This window comes from Vombatus ursinus, unplaced genomic scaffold (assembly GCF_900497805.2).
Source record: "Vombatus ursinus unplaced genomic scaffold, bare-nosed wombat genome assembly UNPS02009770.1, whole genome shotgun sequence".
NCBI lineage: Eukaryota > Metazoa > Chordata > Mammalia > Diprotodontia > Vombatidae > Vombatus > Vombatus ursinus.
In genome coordinates this window covers 18137689-18160078 of record NW_020949548.1, presented here as the reverse complement: position 1 = coordinate 18160078, position 22390 = coordinate 18137689, and the positions used below count along the sequence as shown (strand labels likewise).

Sequence of the window (22390 nt, the reverse complement as noted above, 5' to 3'; positions counted from 1 at the left end):
TACTGTCCAGGCTCTTTTTTTCATTGTGATTTTCAGGTAGCCCAATAATTTTAAAATTGTCTCTCCTGGATCTATTTTCCAGGTCAGTTGTTTTACCAATGAGTATTTTACGTTTTCATCTATTTTTTCATTCTTTTGTTTTTGTTTGACTGATTCTTGCTGTCATAGAGGCATTAGCTTCCATTTGCCCAATTCTAATTTTTTAACAAATTGTTCTATTAGATTTTGTACCTCCTTCCCCATTTGGCCAATTGTATTTTTTTTCTTAAATTAAATTTTTAAAATTTTGTTTGTTTTTAATTTTAATTTTTAGTTTTCAACATTTACTTCCATAAGATTTTGAGTTCCAAATTTTCACCCCATCTTGCCCCTCCCCCCCACCCCAAGATGGCATGCATTCTGAATACCCCTTCCTCTAGTCAACTTTCCCTGCTATCTCTCCCCCTCTTCCCCTTCTATTTCCTGGAGGGCAGGATAGATTTCTGTACCCCATTTCCTGTATTTCTTATTTCCCAGTTGCATGTAAAAACGTTTTTTAAACATATGTTTTTAAAACTTTGGGTTCCAAATTTTCTCCCTTCCTCCCTCCCCACCCACCCTCATTGAAAAGGCAAGCTCTACATGTGCAGTTATGCAAAACACTTCCATAGTAGACATGCTGTGAAAAACTAGCTCTATTTCCCTTAATCCTATCCCGCCCCTCCCATTTATTCTGTTCTTTCTTTTGACCCTGTCCCTCCTCAGAAGTATTTGCTTCCGATTACCCCCTTTCCCAATCTGCCCTCCTCTCTATCATCCCCCTAGTCTCTTGTCCCCTTCCCCTCCTATTTTCCTGTAGGGTAAGACAGATTTCCATACCCAATTGAGTGTGTATGTTATTCCCTCCTTAAGTCAAATCCTATGAGAATAAGATTCACTCATTCCCTCTCACCTTCTCCCGTTTCCCCTCCACTGTAAGAGCCTTTTCTTTTCTGGTTTTTTTTTTCCTGAGGTAATTTACCCTGTTCTACCTTTCCCTTTCTCCTCCTCGTAAAAGCCTCTCACCCCTTAATTTTATTCTCCAGATATGACCCTTTCATCTTCAACTCACCCTGTGCCCTCTCTCTCTCTCTCTTTATATATATATCTATATATATATATCTATATATCTATATACATACATATAATTTTTTCCCTCCAACTACCCTAATACTGACAAAGGTCTCATGAGTTACAAATATCATCTTTCCATGCAGGAATGTAAACAGATCAACCTCAATAAGTCTTTTATGATTTCTCTTTCCTGTTTACCTCTTCTTGTTCCACTTGAGTCTTGTATTGGAAAGTCAAATTTTCTATTCAGCTCTGGTCTTTTCATCAAGAATGCTTGAAAGTCCTCTATTTCACTGAATGACCATTTTTTTCCCTGAAGAATTATACTGAGTTTTGCTGGGTAGGTGATTCTTGGTTGTAATCCTATCTCCTTTGCCCTCTGGAATATTATATTCCATGCCCTTCAGTCCCTTAATGTAGAAGCTGCTAAATCTTGTGTTATCCTGATTGTGTTTCCACAGTACTTGAATTGCTTCTTTCTGGCTGCTTGTAATATTTTCTCCTTGACCTGGGAGTTCTGGAATTTGGCTACAATATTCCTAGGAGTTTTCCTTTGGGGATCTCTTTCAGGAGGAGATCGATGGATTCTTTGAATTTCTATTTTGCCCTCTGGTTCTAAAATATCAGGGAAGTTTTCCTTGATTTCTTGAAAGATGATGTCTAGGCTCTTTTTTTGATCATGGCTTTCAGATAATCCAATAATTTTTAAGTTCTCTCTCCTGGATCTATTTTCCAGGTCAGTTGTGTTTCCATTGAGATATTTCATGTTGTTTTCTAATTTTTCATTCTTTTGGATTTGTTTTACAGTGTCTTGATTTCTCATAAAGTCACTAGCTTCCAATTGCTCTATTCTAATTTTTAAGGAAGTATTTTCCTCAGTAATCTTTTGGACTTCCTTTTCCATTTGTCCAATTTTGCTCTTTAGGGCATTCTTCATTGGCTTTTTGGACCTCTTTTGCCTTTTGGGTTTGGCTATTTTTTAAGGTGTTATTTCCTTCAGTATTTTTTTTTGGATCTCCTTTAGCAAGCTGTTAACTTGCTTTTCATGATTTTCTTGCATCACTCTCAGTTTTTCCTCTACTTCTCTAACTTGCTTCTCAAAATCCCTTTTGAGCTCTTCCAAGGCCTGGAACTGATTCATATTTTTCTTGGAGGCTTTGGATGTAGGAGCTTTGACTTTGTTGTCTTCTTCTGGTTGTATGTTTTCATCTTCTTTGTCACCAAAGTAAGATAATATAGTCTGACTCTTTTTGCGCTGCTTGCTCATGATCCCAACCAGTTACTTGAGTTTTAAACTCTTTGTTAAGATAAGAGTCTGTTTCCAATGTGGAGAATGTACTGTTCCAAGCTTCTGGGGTTTGTACAGCTGTTTTCAGAGATACTTCTAGGGACCTGAAAAGTGTCAGTTCTTCCAAGGTGCTATGATAAGGGGCAAGGTGTTTTCTCTCCTGCCGCAACAATGCCACCATGCCAGCGCTCCTCCTCGCCAGCGCTCTTCCTCGCCCCAGGACCTCCCCTCAGAACTGTGACTCAGATCCAAGCACAGGCAAAGCAAGAGATCTCTGCCTTAGCCCTGGCAAAGAGATTCCCCTCTGATCAGCCACTTGATTCCTCCTCAGTCTGTGGGCCAGAAGCTCAGGGAAGCTCAGGAAGTAGTCACTGCCCCGAGGGCATACTCTAGACTTGCAGCTGAAACCTAGCTTCTTCTCTCACCACCGCAGTCACAGACTTTCCCCACTGACCTTCTAAATTGTCTTTGGTGTTCGTGGGTTGAGAAGTCTGGAAACCGCCACAGGTGCCCGCGATTCAGTCCTCTGAGGCCTGCTCCAGGGTCGCTGTGGCCTGCGCGCCCATGCCGAACTGCACTCCTGTCCCAGCCCCACACGATATACCTTTCCAATCAGCCACGCAGGTTGTCTTGGGCTGGAAATTTGGTTTTCTCTGTTTTTTTGTGGGTTCTGCTGCTTTAGAATTTGTTTAGAGCCATTTTTTATAGGTATTTGGAGGAGTTTGGGGGAGAGCTCTAGTAAGTTACTGCTTTCCCTCTGCCATCTTGGCTCCACCCCCCCCATTGCATTTTTTAGGGACTTGTTTTCTTAAGTGTACTTTTTTTCCAGTTGGCCAATTTTATTTTTTAAGGACATGTTTTCTACAGTTAATTTTTGTCCTTCCTTTTCCAAACTATTGACTCTTGCATACCTCTCACTTCTTTTCCCATCTTTTCTTCTACCTCTCTTGTTTGACTTTTAAAATCCTTCTTGAGGGACAGCTAGGTGGCACAATGGATAGAGCACCAGCCCTGGAGTCATGAGGACCTGAGTTCAAATCCTGCCTCAGACACATAACACTTACTAGCTGTGTGACCCTGGGCAAGTCACTTAACCTCCTTGCCTAGACAAAAAAAAAAAGAATGAAAGAAGGGTGCTATCTTTTGGTGGCAACTGTTCTATCATTTGAGATAATAAGGCCTTCCTGAGCACATTTTTTGTTTGTTTGTTTGTTTTTGTTTTTTGCTTTCTGGTGAGGCAATTGATGTTAAGTGACTTGCCCAGGGTCACATAGCTAATAAGTGTCTGAGGCTGGATTTGAACTCTGGTCTTCCCGACTCCAAGGCCAGATCTCTATCCACTGTGCCACCTAGCTGCCCCTCTGAGCACATTTTTTCACAAAAAAAAGTTGTAGCTTCACTTTTCGAAAGCTTTAACGTTGGTTTTAAACCACCCTGTTTTTGTGTTGATTTCCAATGTGAAATTGGGTACATTTCACTGGAAAATGTTCCGTGATAGATGGAGTTCAAATGTTTGTTTAGGAATGGCTGTTGATAACTATTCCTTAGCAGTAGTAACGAGTGATGCCATTTCCCTTTGTAGCCTTTTTCTGAATTTGTAATTTTATCGCTATACTTTCCACAATGTAGATAACTTTTTTGTGTACTAGGCCCTTTTGGCAGTTTGGTGAAGTCTTCTCAGAATACTGCCTTCAAATGCATAAAATTAAATACATAGGATTACAAATGAAGCCAATTATATTGAAATAATTATCAAAATATAAAAACAAAAACAAATTCATGGACCCTAGGTTAAGAACCTCTGATGGGATTTCTTCTATTGTGCATGTGAAGGAAGAGTTCTTGTTTCATAAACTTTGCTCCTCACTTCTCTTTTTTGTCAAGGTATATTTATAATACCTATAATATGTTATTTTGCCTTTAAGGCCATTATCTCCTCAAACAATTAAGGTTGAAATTATAGGCACTTTCAGATCAGTTTGTTTCTTGTTTTGTCAGTTCTGTAAGTTAAATGTTTTGTGCTGTTGCTTCAGATTGAGTACTTGCAGTTTCAGATTCCTCCACCAAATTTTGAATTGAATTGATCAGTTAATCCACAGACATTTATTACAGTGCCAAGCACTGTACTAGTAGTTGCTGGGAATATAAAGACAGAAACTGAAATAGGCCTTGCACTCCAGAACCTTGCATTTTCCTATGGAGTCAACAATATCTGCATACATATAAGTAAATGCAAATATATACGAAGTAAGCTGGGAGGGTGTGTCAGACTCCTCAGATCCCAGGCAACCCTGCTGTTGGAGTCTCATCAGGAGTCCAGGAAAGATAGGAAGAGTAGGAAGGGAAAGAGATAAGAGAAGGGGGTGGTGATAAAGGGGATAACAGATTGGGGGAGAGGGTAATCAGAAACATAACACTTTTAAGGAGGGACATAGTGAAAGAGAATAGAATAAATGGGGGGGGATAGGATGGAGGGTAATACAGTTAGCAATAGTAATTATGAAAAAAAATTTTGAAGCAAGTTTCTCTGATAAAGACCTCATTTCTCAGACATAGAGAACTGAGTCAGATTTGTAAAAATAAGAGCCATTCCCCAATTGATAAATGATCAAAAGATATGATCAATTTTCAGATGAAGTAAAGCTGTATATAGCCATATGGAAAACAACTCACTATTGATTGGAAAAATGCAAATTAAAACAATTCTGAGGTACTACCTCATAAACTATTAGATTGACTAATAGGACAGAAAAGGTAAATGACAAATGTTGGAGGAGATGTGGGAAAGATGAGACATTAATACACTTGGTGGAGTTGTGAATAAATCAACCATTCTATAGCGCTATTTGGATCTATGCCCAAAGGGCTATAAAGCTATGTATACTCCTTGACCTAGCAATACTAGTACTAGATCTTTAATCCAAAAGAGATACAAAGGAAAAAGGAAAAGGTTTATATATACGGAAAAGTATTTATAGCAGCTCTTTTCTGGTACTAAAGATTTAGAAATTGAGGGAATGCCCATCAATTGGGGAATGGCAGAATAAGTTGTGGTATGTGATTATGATGGAATACTATTGTACCATAAGAAATGATGAGCAGGATGCTCAAACCTGGAAAGACTTGAATGGGCTGATGCAAAGTGAAATGTACTGTGTACAAAGTAATAGCAATATTGTATAAGATGATCATCTGTGAATGACTTAGCTATTCTCAGTGACACAACAATCCAAGACAACTCTGAAGGACTTATGATGAAAAATGCTATCCATCCCCAGAAAAAGAATTGATGGTGTCTGAATACAGATTGAAGCATACTTTTTTTACTTTATTATTGAGATTTTTTGTGTGTGTGTTTTCTTTCACAACATGACTAATATGGAAATGTTTTGCATGACTATACATGTATAATCTAAATAGAATTTCTTGTCTTCTCAAAGAGGGGAGTGGGGTGGGAGGAAGGAAGAGAATTTGGAACTCAAAAACAAATGTTAAAAATTGTTTTTACATGCAACTGGGGAAAAATTAGATAGTAAATAATAATAATTTTTAAAAAGTAAGATAGGAAGAGACAGCTAGGAAAGAGCCTATGGAGAAGGTGGTAGCTGAATACCAGGGAATCCCTATACACACAGTTCTGATGGACCATTTTGCAGACCTGGTAAACTTAATGTGAATTTGCCCATGGGGAAGGGAAGAAGGAAGACAGGAAGAGGCTACATGCTTTGGAAGAAGGGGGCTCTACCTATGGTTCAAGTACAGATAGGGGCAGGAGAGACCAAGAAGAGAGAGAAAGCAGGAGGATGAACATGCTGGGCTGGAGCCAGCCACCTGGTGGCTTGGTTAGAATAAAGAGGAAGAAGGGAGGTGGAGCACACTTGGACACAGACAAGCTTGGGACTCGTGTGTAGTACCCAAGTGTGGGGAAGACATTCATAGGGACCAGTGTCCCTGCCGATGGGCAGAACAGGGCAAAGGTCTTATCTCTCGGTGATAAGCACAAGTAAGCAGGTTCTCTCTGTACCTCCCTTTTGTTTTCACTTGGGGTTTTTGGTTTTTTTGATTGTTTTTTGTTTTTTGGGGGGAGGGTGGGAGGTGGGAAGCCATGGAGCACAGCACTGTACAGTAAAGTTAACATAGGTTGTTTTTTTTTTTTAAACTTATTTCTTTCAGAATTCTTTACCTAAAGTCTAAAAGTGAGAATTATCTATCTGTACTCATTTTAGCCAGATCTCTTTCCTGCTGGGTGTCTTTGCTGTTCTCTGGTGTTAGGAGCATTCCTCCATCTGTTAGAATTGACCCTGCTTATTATCTCTATCTCTGATAACCCAGAGCCCTAGTAGGCTTAGCCTGCTTCCTACTTTAATAGGTTGTCATTACCACCATGCTTTTCTGGCCTTTTCCCTATTCTCTTCAAACTAGTACCACAAAAAACAATTGCTTGCTTTGGATACTTTGGACCTCTCTGTTCTTGCCTTGGCTTTTTAATTTTCACACACCACCAGACACATAGTCAAGTAAAACTGATGATAGTAAGATCATCTCTTTCCCCTGGTTCCCCTCTTTGTCGAGATTTTGCCTTTTTTGTCACATTGTTTCAATTCCGTCTACCTGGTTCTCTTGCATCTGTTCTCTCTTTTCTCACTGACACCACCTTAATTCAGGCTCTGTTTCTCACCTGAATTGTTGCCTAACAGATTTCCCTGTCTTTAGTCTTATTGTGATCCATCCATCTTGCTACTGCTTCCAGATTAATCAGTCCTAATGAATGCTTCTAATTAATTGCGTCTAGCCCGAATGAAGGAAGGAAAAAAGAAAAGAGTGAAAAACATTGATCAGATACTTAATATGTTCTTGATAATGTGCTAAGCACTGGGAATACAAATACAAAAGTGAGGTAATTTCTGTTCTTAAGGAGCTTCTAATTAGGGGAAGGCAACACACACACTGGGGACACATGGGTAGGGAAAGGAGATGAATGTCAAGAAGATTGCCTGAATAATGAATGTGTTGCCATTCTCTTGGTAAGGCAGGGGTGGGGGACCTAGAAGGCCACATGTGGCTTGATGCTGCAGGTTCCCCACCCTTAGGGTAAAGTTGCATGATCTACAACAAGTGAAATATTTCATTTTTATATTTAAATATATTGCAAAATTATTAAATTAATTTTGAGAACCTAATTGAAGTTTTTTTCCCTCTCTGTACAGGTGCATCTGGTTTATTCCTCAGGACCTGCAAGACAGACTTGTTTAGAAGAAGATAGGTTTGACCTTTTAAATGGACATCCTTTGTACAGCATGGCTCAGATATCCAGTAACAATGGGTTTAAGCAGTGTTCATCCTCACCTTTGGGGCCAGCAAAAACTAAAGATGTGGACAGAGAAGAAGCATTACAGATGGAAGCTGAGGCTCTAGCAAAGCTGCAAAAAGACAAACAAGTAGTTGAAAATCAGAGAGGCTTCGAATTGTTAAGTAACACTGCTCAAAAATCACAAGAAATTCATAAGGACTTTGATCTCATGGTGTTTCCTGAATCAGATTCGCCCAAAAGTACTGTAGACATTGATATTGAAAAGCTAACTCATGCTGAACTGGAGAAACTACTGCTGGATGATAGCTTTGAGTCTAGTAAAGCACCAGCAATGCCAGTTACTCCTGTCTTGAGCCCTTCCTTTTCAGCACGGTTTTATCTGCAGCCTACTACTATTCAGAGAGGACAATGGCCACCTGGATTACCTGGGCCTTCTACTTGCACTTTACCTTCTATTTATCCCTCAGCTTACTGTAAACAGCCAGGTGCATTCCAAAATGGCTTCAATCCAAGCATGTCTACATTTCCATCTACAGAACCTATTTATTTAAGTCTTCCAAGACAATCCCAGTACATTTCATACCCTTTGACACCTACTACACCTTTTCATCCACAAGGAAGTTTACCTATTTATCGTCCAGCAGTCAGTCCTGAAATGGCAAAACTGTTTGACAAAATAGCTAGCACTTCAGAATTTTTAAAAAATGGTAAAGCAAGAACTGATTTGGAGATAAGTAATACAAAAACTACTGTCAGTAATCTACAAGGGTCCCCAAAGTCTGATGATATTAGTAAATTTGACTGGCTAGACTTAGATCCTTTAAGTAAACCTAAAGTGGATAATGTGGAAGTGTTGGACCATGTAGAAGAGAAAAATATTCCAGTTTTAACAGCAGAGGATCCTTGGGATGCTGTGCTTCTTGAAAAGAGACCACCAGCAGGTTGTCATCCTGAAAAAAAAGTGAATGGAAAATCCCTTTTGGGGTCAACAGTAACAAGAAGTCATTCTTTAAATATTAGATCAACTCAGCTTACAAAAGTCCAAGGCCAAGTATCTCAGGTATGGTCCTTTCAAACTAACTTCAAAATACAGTATTGTAAAGATGAGTTCATTTTTTAATGAATTCCATGGCTTAAAAGTAATAGAATTATGTACTTTTATCGAATGATTGAGAATTTGTGTTTTACACTTTGTTTTTGCTACCTATAATGAAAAGTTCAGGCCGGAAAGCTTTCTTTGACTTTAAGGATTTTAAACAGTGTAGGAAAAATTTTTTTAAAAAACTGATTTACTCTTTAGTGTTAATAATAGTGTTTTCTGCAGTTAACACATAAATTAGTATCTCTAATTTCTTCAATTCCTTCTAACCTAAATATAACCAATTAGGTGGGGATGTTAGTAAGTGGCTATTTCATTCATTCATTCATTCATTCATTCATTCATTCATTCATTCATTCATTCATTTATTTATTTATTTATTTCGTTAGGCAATGGGGTTAAATGACTTGCCCGGGGTCATACAGCTGGTAAGTGTCAAGTGTCTGAGGCTGGATTTGAACTCAGGTCCTCCTGACTCCAGGGCCGGTACTCTATTCACTGCACCACCTAGGTGCCCTAGTGGCTCTTTTTTTGAGACAATTTATTAATTTTTAGTTTTCAACATTCATTTCCATAAGATTTTGAGTTTTACGTTTTCTCCCTCTCCTCCCCCCTCCCTAAGATGGCATGCAATCTGATATAGGTCCTACTTATATTCATATTAAGCATATTTTCACATTAGTCATGATGTAAAGAACCAATGGAAGGAATCACGAGAAAGAAGACTCAAAACAAAAACAACAAAAGAAAAGGAGACCAAATAGTATGCTTCCATCTGCATTTAGATTCCATAGTTCTTTCTCTGGATGTGGATAGCATTTTCCATCATGAGTCTTTTGGAGTTGTCTTAGATCCTTGCACAGGTATATATTGGATAATGGGGCTGGAAGTGAGGAAGACTGAGTTGACTCTTGCTTTAGACACTCACGAGCTGTGTCACCCCAGGCAAGTCACTTAATCACTTTTGAGCCTCAGTTTCCTCATCTTTAAAATGAGTGTTTTAGCTGTTGGTCCCTAAGATCCTTTCCAGCTCAAAATCTATGATCTTGTGTTTTGACTTAAGAGTTTTGATACTTTATCTAATGTTTAATTGTATTTTCTCATCAGAGCTTAGTTATAAATCAAATTTCCATTTAGCAATATGTGAAAAAGTACACTTAATCTATATCGTAGATTAAAAAGCGTAAACTATGTGTTGGGGATGTCTGTAGTTACATAGCTGGTGTATTCCATAGTATATGTTGTCCTAGCTAGTAACTTTTTTCCCCCTAAGATGAGTGAAGGATCTTAGTTTTTAACTTTTAATACAGAAGTACAGTTCTCATTGATATAGTTTTCAGTATTTTAACTATTTTGTTGTGAGATTTTTGTGACTAGTTAAAGTGATTGTTACTTGTCTTCCTAATAAAATATTAGATTTAAAAACTGCAGGTGGCATGATTAGCTTTGCCTGATCTTAGTAGCATGCTCTAATAGTAAGATCTAGTAGTTAATAATCTCATCATGCTTTAATATCTTATTAAAACATTTATTACATTCCTCTGTCTCTTTGGATTTTATATATCAGCTAGCAGAATTGAACTGCCTTCCCTCTTTTGCCATTGTATTCAACAGCAAAGAAAACTGTAGCCATTGCTAAATTGCCCAGAAAAAAATGAAAGTAGATATTTGCCATCTGTGAGGCAAATTTTAATAAACTTATGGAAAAATAAAAGAAAGTCCAAAATAGAATCAGGTAAATAATTAGAAAATAATTTAGGAAATATTATTTATATATAATATAATTATATAAGGAAATAATATTACGGGAGGAGCACTAGATTTGGAATTAGAACACATAAGTTTCTATCCTGGCCACTTGTAGGACCATGGACAAGTTATTTAGCCTTTCTGGGCCAGTTTTCTTATCTATAAAATGAAGAGGTTACACTGGATGAGGGTGCTGACATCTAGGGATGGATGATGAATCACTCAGAGTGAGACGGGTCTTATTTCATCCTTCTTAAGATAGCCAATCATGTGTATTGACTCTAACACAACCACATTGACTTTAAGTTTGATTTAATTCTACACAAAATTGTGCATGAGTTTTAGTGTCATTAACTTTCCCTTTTCTGTTTCATTCAATCAATAAACACGTATTAAGTGCAAAGATCATTTGATACCTGTTATTCCCACACCTTCTTTTAGCTTTGTATTTTCTTGTCACATACCCCAGTTATGAGGAATAGCAAATTTCTTCCTCCTTTCCCCTCTTCAAACCATCAGAACAGAACAAATCCACACCTGGGTTTTCTGTTTTTCTTATTTAACTCCCTTGATATCCTTTGAAGATATTAACGTTCTAAGACTGACAGAAAGTGAAAAATAGCATGCTTCAGTCTATATTCAAACAATATTAGTTCTTTCTCTGGAGGCAAATAATATGCTTCATCCTTAGTCCTTTGGGATTGTCTTGGATCATTGTATTGCTGAAAATAGCTAAGTCATTTACAGTTCTTCATTGAACAATATTGCTGTTACTGTGTACAATGTTCTCCTGGTTCTGTTCACTTCACTGTGCATCAGTTCATGTAAGTCTTTCTGAAATCATCTTGTCATTTCTTACAGCACAATAATATTCCATTATGGTAACGTACTATTTAGCAATTCCCCTATTAATGGGCGTCCTTTTGATTTTCAATTCTTTGCCACCAAAAAAAAGGGCTGCTATAAATATTTTTGTACAGATAGGTCCTTTTACGTTTTTTTTGAATGTCTTTGGGATATAGATGTAGCAGTGGTATTGCTGGGTCAAAGGGTATGCACAGTTTGATTGCCCTTTGGGCATAGTTCCAAATTGCTCTCCAGAATGGTAGGATCAATTCACAACTCCAACAACAGTGCATTAGTATCCCAGTTTTCCCATATCCCATCCAACATCCAATATTTTCCGTTTTTGTCATATTAGCCACTCTGATAGGTGTGAGGTGGTACCTTAGAGTTGTTTTAATTTGCATTTCTCTGATAAGTAGTGATTTAGAGCATTTTTCCATGTGACTGTAGATAGCTTTGATTTCTTTATCTGAAAACTACCTGTTCACATCCTTTGACCATTTATCATTGGGAGAATGACTTGTATTTTTATAAATTTGACTCAGTTCTCTATGTATTTGAGAAATGAGGCCTTTATCAGAGATACTTGCTGCAAAAATTTCCCCCCAGTTTCCTGTTTTCCTTATGATTTTGGTTGCATTTGGTTTTGTTTGTACAAAAACTTTAGTTTTATGTAATCAAAATTATTTTACATTTTGTAATGCTATCTTCTTTGGTCCTAAATTCTTCCCTTATCCATAAATCTGACAGATAAACTATTCCATGCTCTTTTTAAAAAAATTTTATTTAGTATTTTATTTTTCCCTAGTTGCATGTAAAAACAATTTTTAACATTTGTTTTTAAAACTTTTGAATTCCAAATTCTCTCCCTTCCTCTATCCCCACCCCCCTCCCCACCCCCATCATTGAGAAGGCAAGAAATTCTATATAGATTAAAAATGTGTAGTCATGCAAAACATTTCCATATTAATCATGTTGTGAAAAAAAAAAGACAAAAAACCTCAAGAATAGTAAAGTTAAAGTATGCTTCCATCTGTATTCAGACACCATTACTTCTTTCTCTGGGGATGGAAAACATTTTTCATCATAAGTCCTTCAGACTTGGATTGTTGTATTGCTGAGAATAGCTAAGTCATTCACAGATGATCATCTTACAATATTGCTATTATTTTGTACACAATATATTTCACTTTGCATCAGCCCATGCAGGTCTTTCCAGGTTTGTCTGAGAGCATCCTGTTCATCATTTCTTTTTTTTTTTTTTTCTTAAAAAAACAAAAAAAACCATGTGCCCATGATGAGCTGCTGCGCTCTTCTCCCAGTCCAGTTCAACAGACTTTTCCTGCTGCCCTTCCAAGCTGTCTTGGGCAGGAAATTTGTTTCACTCTTATCTTTTTGTGGATTCTGATGCTCTAGAATTTGTTTAGAGCCATTTTTAATAGGTATTTGGAGGGATTTGGTAGAGAGCTCAAGCAAGTTACTGCTTTTACTCTGCCATGTTGGCTCCGCCCTTCAGAAAGGAAGAATTAATAAAATTTGTTGTTTAGCTGGACCCAACAAGAAAGAAAGAGGAAAGGTTTCTGGCCTGGGTTACTAGGAAAATTGTAGTACAATTAACAAAAATGCTGCAAGAAGTGATGAGTTCTGGGGGGATGTGATGTCTTCTAGAAAGAATTCATGGACTCAAACCGTCTTTCAGTCAAGTGGCAAAGCTTTATTGTGATGCTATAAGAGCGGGCAAAGTTCTTTAGGGAACTTGCCCATCATTTCTTTCCTTCTTTCTTTTTTTTTTTTAATTTAAAAATTTTTTTAAATTTAAAATTTATTTTTAATTTTTAATTTAATTTAATTTTTTGAAATTTATTTAATTTTTAATTTATTTTGAATTATCATCAATCATTTCCATAAGCTTTTGAGTTTTAAATTTTTCTCTCCCTCCCTCCCCACCTCCCTCTCCCCAAGATGGCACGTAATCTGATGTAGGCTATACATATATATTCCTATTAAACATATTTTCACATTAACGATGTTGTAGGTAAGAATTAGAACCTATAGGTTCTCGTAAATGGAGGTTTTGAGTTCATAAGCCCATCCCATGGTGGTGAGAAATAAATGTGTAGGCTTGCAAAAGAAAGAGATTTGGAATAGCTTTTGTTGGGTGTGAGTCAGGGAATTAGATCAGTTATCAATCAATAAGATGACTGCCTTCCCTCAATGGAAGCCCACATGATGAATACTATGAAATGAAAAATAGTGACTCAAGAGACCTCACTGGAAAAAAAAAGAATTATAAATTCTTGGCAATCTCAAAAAGTGTAAAGATCAATAAATACCTTAATTGTTCCAAAGTAAAACAGTAAAATAAAGGAAGTGAAAGGTGACATATTGGTTTAAAAATAGACCATGAATTGAGTGTTTTAAAAAAGAAATCACAGTGACAAAAAAGTAAAGGACAACTTATATATATGATGGAGAATTGTTCCCAAATATCAGAATCTCTGATAAAGTGAATCATATCCTAATGATGGAAATGGAAGATGATCAAATTTCAAGCACATTGACTAAACACTCATTGTGCATGTAGCAGCTTGGAAATATAGATGACTGTTTCCAAGTATCAAGATATTTTCAGATGTGGTCAGCCTTTCCTGTATATGGTCCATTTACTTGACTTTTGTCTTCCCAAGTTTCCATAGTTGTAGAGATATGTTTAGATACTTTATTTCTCCTGAGGAAACTGTCAATGTCTTTCTCATGAATTAGTTGAAACGCAATCTACATTAATTAAATTCTGCTGATGTATGAAGGAACCTTCCACAATTACTCTTATTTCTATGTAACTAAATAGCAGTGTATGGATTGATTCTCTGATGCTTGTGCTAATTTTGCCCATCATTTCTTATAGTCCAATAGTATTCCATCATAATCACATACCCCAACTTGATGGGTATCCCCTCAATTTCTAATTCTTTGCCACCAGAAAAGAGTTACTATAGATATTTTTATACATATAGGTCCTTTTATTTCTTTCTTTTTTTTTTAATCTCTTTTGGGATACAGACCTAGTAGTGGTATGCTGCTAGGTCAAAGGCCCTTTTGGCATAGTTCCAAATTTGAATCAGTTCATAACTCCACCAACAGTGCATTAATGTCTCATTATTCTCACATCCCTTCCAACATTTGTCATTTTCCTTTTCTGTCCTATTAGCCAATCTAATAGGTATGAGTTAGTATCTCAGAATTGTTTTCATTTACATTTCTCCAATCAATAGTGAGTTAGAGCATTTTTTCACATGGCTATGGATAGCTTTGATTACTTCATCTGAAAACTGATCATATATTTTGATCATTTATCAAATGGGGAATGGCTCTTATTTTTATAAATTTGACTCAGTTCTCTATATGTTTGAGAAATGAGGCCTTTATCAGAGAAACTTGGTTCAAATTTTTTTTTCACAGTTACTGTTGCTAACAATATTTCCTTCCATCTTATTGCTGTCACCTCATTTATTCTCTTCTCTCTCCTTTTACCCTGTCCCTCCTCTAAAGTATTTTGTTTCTGACTATCCCCTCCCCCAACTGCCTTTCCTTCTATTTCCTCCCCCCCCCCCATTCCTTTCTCCTCCTTTCCTGTAGGGTAAAATAGATTTCTATACCCAATTAAGTGGGAATGCTATTCTCTCTGACTCAGTTCTGATAAGAGTAAGGTTCACTCATTCTCCCTCACCTCCGCCCTCAACTCCTTCCTCTTCCCCTCCAATGTAACAGTTTTTCTTGACTCTTTTATGTGAGATAATTTACCTCTTTCTACTTCTCCCTTTCCCTTTTTCCTAGTACATTCCTTTCTCTTTAATTTTATTTTTTTGGATATCATCCCTTCATATTCAACTCACACCTGTGCCCTCTGTCTATATATACTCCTTCTAACTGCCCTAATAATGAGAAAGTTCTTATGAATTACAAGTATCATCTTCCCATGTGGGAATGTAAACAGTTTAACTTATTAAGTCCCTTGTGGTTTCCCTTTCCCCTTTACCTTTTTATGCTTCTCTTGAGTCTTGTATTTGAAAGTCAGAATTTCTATTCAACTCTGGTCTTTTCATCAAGAATGCTTGAAAGTCCTTTATTTCATTGAATGTCTATTTTTTCACCTGAAGGATTATATTCAGTTTTGCTGAGTAGGTGATTCTTGGTTGTAATCTTAGCTCCTTTGCCATCTGGATTTTCATATTCCAAGCCCTTTGATCCTTCAGTGTAGACGATGTTAAATCTTGTGTTATCCTGCCTGTGGTTCCATAATACTTGAATTATTTCTTTTCTGGCTGCTTGCAATATTTTTTCCCTTGATCTGGGAGTTCTGGAATTTGTCTATAATATCTCTGGGAGTTTTCATTTTGGGATCTCATTCAGGAGGTGATCAGTGGATTCTTTCAATTTCTATTTTACTCTCTGGTTCTAGAATATCAGGGAAATTTTCCTTGATGATTCCTTGAAACGCACCTTTCAGCAAAAGTTTCCTTCTTTATCTTTTGGTTAGATCTATTTTTGCTTTTGCTTTCTCTGAGATCATGATTGCTACCCTGTTTTCTTTGCTTCAACTGAAGCATAATAGACCCTGCTCTAGCCCCTTACCTATATCCTGTGTCTCCCTCTCTGCTTCAGTTGTGTTTCTTGTAAACAACACATTATAGTATTCTGGTTTTTAATCTATTCTGCTATCTACTTCATTTTTATGGGTGAGTTCATCCCATTCACATTTATAATTATGATAGCTGTATTTCCTTCTGTGCTATTTTCCTCTTGTTTATCCCTCTCTCCTCTCTTGCCCTCAACGCTTTCCATCCTCATAAGCGTTTCACTTTTGATCGCTGCCTTCCCCAATATATCTTCCTTTTTATCAGTCCCTCCCTCCCCTTTCTATTGTCTTCACCCCTTCCTTACTGGGTAAGGATAGATTTCTATATCCAACTGAGTATGTATGTTATTCCCTCTTTGAGCCTGTTTTGATGAGAGTAAGGTTTAAGCTTTCATGCTCTTTCATGCCTCTTTTATGTGGGATAATTTACCCCGTTCAATCTCACCCCTCCTTCTTTCAGTACAATTTTCTTTCTCTTTTATTTTTATTTTTGGGGTATCATCCTGTCAGAGTCACCTTATGTCCACACCCTCTGTCTATATATATTCCTCTAATTTGCTCTTTTAATAATAAAGTTCTGAAGAGTTACAAATATTATCTTGCCATATAGAGATATAAATGGTTTAATCTTATTGAATTCCTTATGTTTTCTCTTTCTTGTTTGTTTTTTATCTTTTTATGTTTCCCTTGAGTCTTATATTTGGAGGTCAAAATTTTTTTTTAGCTTTGGTCATAGTTAGGAATGCTTAAACGTTCTCTATTTCATTAAATATCTGTTTTTTCCCCTGAAAGATTATAGTTAATTTTTGCCTTTCAGCCTATCATATTCCAAGCCCTCTGGTTCTTTAATGTGGGAGCTTCGTAATGTGGAAGCTGTATAATCCTGACTATAGCTCCGCAGTATTTGACTTATTTCTTTGTGGCTGCTTGCAGTAGTTTTTCCTTGACCTGTAAGTTCTAGAATTTGACTCTGCTGTTCCTGGGAGTTTTCATTTTGGGATCTCTTTCAGGTAGTTATTGGTGGATTCTTTCAATTTCCATTTTGCTCTCTGGTTCTAATATCAGGACAGTTTTCTTTGATAATTTCTTGAAAGGTGTTGTCCAGGTATTTTTTTATTATCATGGCTTTCAGGTAGTCCAATAATTCTTATATTGAGTCTATTTTCCTGTATCTATTTTCTATGTCAGTTGTTCTTCTAATTAGAAATTTTTTCTTTTTTTTCTTTTTACTTTTTTGAGTCTATTGTATCTTGCTGTCTCATAGAGTCATTAGCTTCCACTTGCTCAATTCTAATTTTTAAGGAATTATTTTCTTCAGTGAGCTTTTGTACTTTTTTTGTACTTCCTTTTCCATTTAGCCAATTTTTTTTTTTTTTGCTAGACTTGCGGTTTAGTGACTTACCCAGAGTCACACAGCTAGTGTCAAGTGTCTGAGGCTGGATTTGAATTGAGGTCCTCCTGACTCCAGGGCCAGTGCTCTAACCACTGCACCACCACTTAGCTGTCCCAAGCCAATTCTGTTTTTTTAGGGAGGTTTTTCCTTGGTAAATATTTGTATATTTTTTTCATGATTCTCTTGCATTACTCTCATTTCTTTTCCCAATTTTTTCTCTTTCTCTAATTTGCTTGAGACCAAATTACATTTTTCTTTGAGGCTTCACATGTAGCCATTTTGAGACTTGTCCTCTTCTAAGTTTATGCCTTGATCCTCCCTGTCACTATAGTAACTTTATTTAATCGAGGTCTTTTTTTTTTGTTTTTTGCTCAATTTTTTTTGCCTTTTTTGTGATTTGGTGTCTTCATGTGAAAGTTGGGCTTTGGTCCCACACTGCCCCAAGCTTTTTTGTACTGGGGCTCAGGCTGGCTTTCACTGGGCTTCAGGGCTTAGCTGCTTGCTTCCACTGAAAAGTAGGCTTACCTTCTGGCTTGTACAGGGGAGTGGGGCCCCTGTTGCTCACCCCTGTGTGTGTGAGTTAGCTGTTTGCCTGTCTTAGGGAATGGCTCCAGCTGCTGGACTGCCATGGAAATAGGACCTCTCTGCTTGTAGGCCCTGGAAGAGTAATCTTGTTGCTGGTCTCCTGCTGGTGGTTTGCTAAGGAAATGGTCTCTCGGCTGGCAGGCCCCACAGGCAAGGGTCTCACTGTTGTCCAGCCTTGGGGAAAGGTTTCACTACTGGTCAGCATGGGATCAGAGACCTTGGTTTGTGTGGTGGGTGGTGTCACTGGGGCGGGGGGGGGGGGGGGGGGGGGGGGGGGGGGGGGGGGGGGGGGGGGGGGGGGGGGGGGGGGGGGGGGGGGGGGGGGGGGTGTTGGGCTTTTCTGAACTGCACAGACTACTCAGTTGCCTAGGGGCCTGCTGGTTTGCTGGAGGGCAAGAGCCTGATGGTGAATTGCCCCAGGCTTTGAGCCTTGCTGCAGGTCCCCTGCTGTGAGGCTGCAGCTCCTCCTCCTGGACCTAACTCTCCTCCCACCCCAGTGAGACAGACTTTTCCTGCCATGCTGATAAGCTGCTTCCCTGCTCCTAGAGCAATTCTGAGGTGGTTTTCTAGAAGGGAATTTGGGAGGGCTTCAGAAGGTTCCTTCTTCACTCCTCCATCTTGGCACCAGAGATCAGGTAGCTTTCTTAAAGCCTGTAGCCACATAGGGCAAGAGAGATGTAGAAGTAGAACTACTGGGAAGGGTAGGATTAAGTAAAGGGTTTTGTTTGTTTTTTTTTTTTAGGATGGTGGAGACTTGGAAATATTTATAGGCAGTAAGGAAGGCTGTAGCTGAGAGATTGGAGATAAGAGAAATTGTGATCTGGATTGCAGATATCATCATATATCTTTCTCTCCAAACCTATCCATTTTCTAAACTTCCTTATAAGCTGTCAAGGACACCATCATACTTATATTTAATGTTGTCTTTGATTCTTCATTTTTTCCCTCCTATAACATCTGCGTGTCCAGTTGATGGCCAGATCTTAATGTATTTAAATATCTTTTACATGTGTCCTTTTCTGTCTAATCATACAGACATCACCCTAGTTCCTGTCCTTATCATCTCTTGCCTGAATTATTGCAGCAGATGCTTTATTTGTCTCACTGCTTGCAGTATCTTCTACTTCTAGTATCTAAAATTCTAATCCATCCTTCACACAGATGCCAGAGTGATTTTCTTAAAGTATGGGTCTAACCATTTTATTCTCCCATGCAATAGACTCCAGTAACTCTCCATTAATTCTAGAATCAAAGACTATTTCATCTTTATCTCATTTTCTATTTATTTCAATTTTGTCTAAGTTTTATAATGTACGTGAGTAATATAGTAATGCATGAGTATACTTTATAAATTTGCAAATATTAACATTGGAAGTGAGTGCTGAAAATTTTTTTACTAATGGTGTTAAAAAAGTTTGGAAAGCCCTTGACTACATGACCCATCATTTCCTTTTTTTTTTTTTTTTTCCCCATGAGATTACTAAATTGGTAGCTTATGAGAATGTCATGAACTTAGTATAGGATATTCCAAAGTCTTGGTAGTTTTAAGCAATTAAAGCTTAAAGCTACTAAAGCTTAAAACTAAATTAAGATTTCTTGGACCATCTTGTATACTACTTATTAGTAGTTTTCACATAGTCCTAGTTCTGAGTACCAAGCCATGTTTTCTGTCCAAACACCCAGTGAGGTAAAATAATGGATGCAGGTACAATGTTTCTATGATCTTCTCTTCTAAATAGGGGCAGCTGCCAAGTCTTAGATGATCTTGATTATCACTCTTTGGCACTTGAACTCCTTTTCTTTTTTTTAAAATTTATTTTATTCTGAACTTAAGAAATAGAAGAACAGAGAATTGTACCTGAAATTGCAGATCCATTATGTACAACCTGTTAATTCCTTTCATATATACAACAAAGTTATGTGACATTCTCATACCCTGCCTCCTCCCATTTTGATATGGCTACCATTAGACATGAATTGTGTGTGTGTGTGTGTGTGTGTGTGTGTGTGTGTGTGTGTGTGTGTATTCTTTTTCTGAATGCAAGCAGCATCTTCCTTCATAGGATCTTTGCAGTTAATTTGAGTGTTTATAATAGAATGCCTTGGTCCCTCAAAAATGTTCTTAATACAATACGTTACTATATACAATGTTCTCTTGGTGCTGTTCATTTCTCCATTATTTCATGGAGGTCTCTCCATGCTTTTCTAAAATCAATGGGCTCATCATTTCTTGTAGCAGAGTAATATTCCATTATGAACATATACCTCAATTTGTTTAGCTGTTCCCCAATTGACGAGCATCCTCACAATTTTCAGTTCTTTGCCACCACATAGAGAACTGCTATCAATATTTTAGAACATTTAGGTTATTTTCCTTTTACAGAACAGACCTAATGGTGATATTGCTGGGTCAAAGGGTAATAACTCTTTGGGCATAATTCCATATCTCCCCCCAAAATGGTTGGATCACCTCACAGATCCACCAACAATGAATTAAGGTCCCAATTTTCCACATCCCCTCCAACATTTGTCACTTTCCCCTTCTATTATTTTAGTCAATCTGATAGGTGTAAAATGATATCTCAAGGTTGTTTTAATTTGCATTTCTCTAATCAGTAATGATAGAGCATTTTTTCATGTGACTTTATGACAACATAAATTGTTTTGATTTCATCATTGGAAAACTGCTTGTTCATATCCTTTGACCACTTATCAGTTGGGGAAATTACTTGCATCCTTAGAGATTTGACAAAGTTCTTTATATATTTGAGACATGAAACCTTTATCTGAGGAACTGTCTTTAAATTTTTTTTTTCAGTTTTCTGCTTTCCTTCTGATCTTGGCTAAATTTGTATAAACCTTTTAATTTAATGTAATTGAAATTAACCATTTTACACCTCATAATACTTCTCTGTCTCTTGTTTTTTCATAAATTGTTTGCCTATCCATAAGTCTGTTAGGTAATATGTTCCATGTTCTTCAAATTTTCTTGTAATATCTGTCTTTATATCTAGCTCATGTATCTGTTTTGACCGTATCTTGGTAAATGGTATAAGTTATTTCTGCCAATTCTATTCCACTGTTGTGTCTTTCTGTTTCTTAGTCAGTACCAGGTAGTTTTGATAATTACTGATACCTAAGCCAAGAAACAGAGAAACAAAATTATAGACCAGCTTCATGAATGAATGTGGATGCAAAAATACTAACTAAAAGTTTGCAAGGGATTTATACCAGAAATTCAAAGATGATCTAACATAAGGAAAACTATTAATAGAATTGATTATACCAATAATAAAAGTAACAAAAATCAAATGATTATATCAATAGATGCAGAAAAAGTTAAGAGTGCAACACTCATTTCTATTGAAAACACTTGAAAATATAGGTATAAATGAATTTTTCCTTAAACTGATAAAACATTTACCTAAAACCATCAGCAAGCATTATTTATAATTGGGATAAGCTAGAACCTTCCCAGTAAGGTCAGATGTGAAACAAGGATGATTATTGTTACAACTGTTACTCAGTATTGCATTGCAAATCCTAAGCAATAGCAATAAGCAAAGAAAAAGAAATAGAAGGAATCAGAATAGGGAATGAGAAAGTAAAACCATCTCTTTTTGCAGATGATATGGAACCTTGAAAAATCCCAAAGACTCAACTAAAAAGTTCGTTGAAACAATTGTTTTAGCAAAGTAGTAGGATATAAAGTAAATCCACATTAACATTCCTATATATTACAAACAGAAACCTGCAAGAAGAGATGATGATACTCCATTTAAAATATCTCTAGACAGTATATAGTACCTGGGAGTACAGCTGCCAAAACAAACCCACTAACTGTATGAACAAAATTATGATGAAAAACTTTTCATACCAATAACATCAGATTTAACTAATTGGAGAAATATTAACCTTTTATGGGTAGGCAGGGCCAATATAATAAAATATAATAATAAAAAGACCAATTTTACCGAAGCTAATTTATATATTCAGTGCCATCCTAATTAAATTACCAAAAATTATTTTACTAAGTTAGAAAAAATAATAACAGAATTCATTTGGAAAACAGAAAGTCAAGAATATCAAAGGGACTAATAAAATATAAAGTAAGAAAGTTTAAGGAACCACTAATTTATATGAGTTATCAAAAAATAAAATTTTGCTGTTTAGCCTTTTCAGCTTCTTGGTTCTATCAGTGGGAAAAAAAAACCAAAACTTGTTCATTTCCTGGCTGGGATTTTTGTGCTTTGTATTGAAAGCTCAACTAAAAGGGGTGTTTTTCTTCTTGCTCAGCAGGCTCACTTCCTGTTTCCTTGTCGAATTTTTTTTTTAAATAATCATCCAAATTCTATAGTCAGAAATCTGTTCTGCCCCAAACTAGTAATGGA

At 36.9% G+C, this 22390-nt stretch overlaps 1 protein-coding gene across 3 annotated transcripts in view; it reads left to right on the top strand.

Annotated features, from left to right (window-relative positions):
- The window catches only part of PIK3C2A (phosphatidylinositol-4-phosphate 3-kinase catalytic subunit type 2 alpha), a 152865-nt gene that overhangs the window by 38489 nt on the left and 91986 nt on the right, over positions 1 to 22390 (top strand). For all 3 annotated transcript variants that reach the window (XM_027852554.1, XM_027852551.1, XM_027852552.1), the window contains exon 2: positions 7588 to 8751. In XM_027852554.1, the coding sequence (XP_027708355.1) occupies positions 7678 to 8751 (1074 nt within the window). In that variant the 5' untranslated portion in view covers positions 7588 to 7677. The remainder of the gene's footprint in view (positions 1 to 7587; positions 8752 to 22390) is intronic.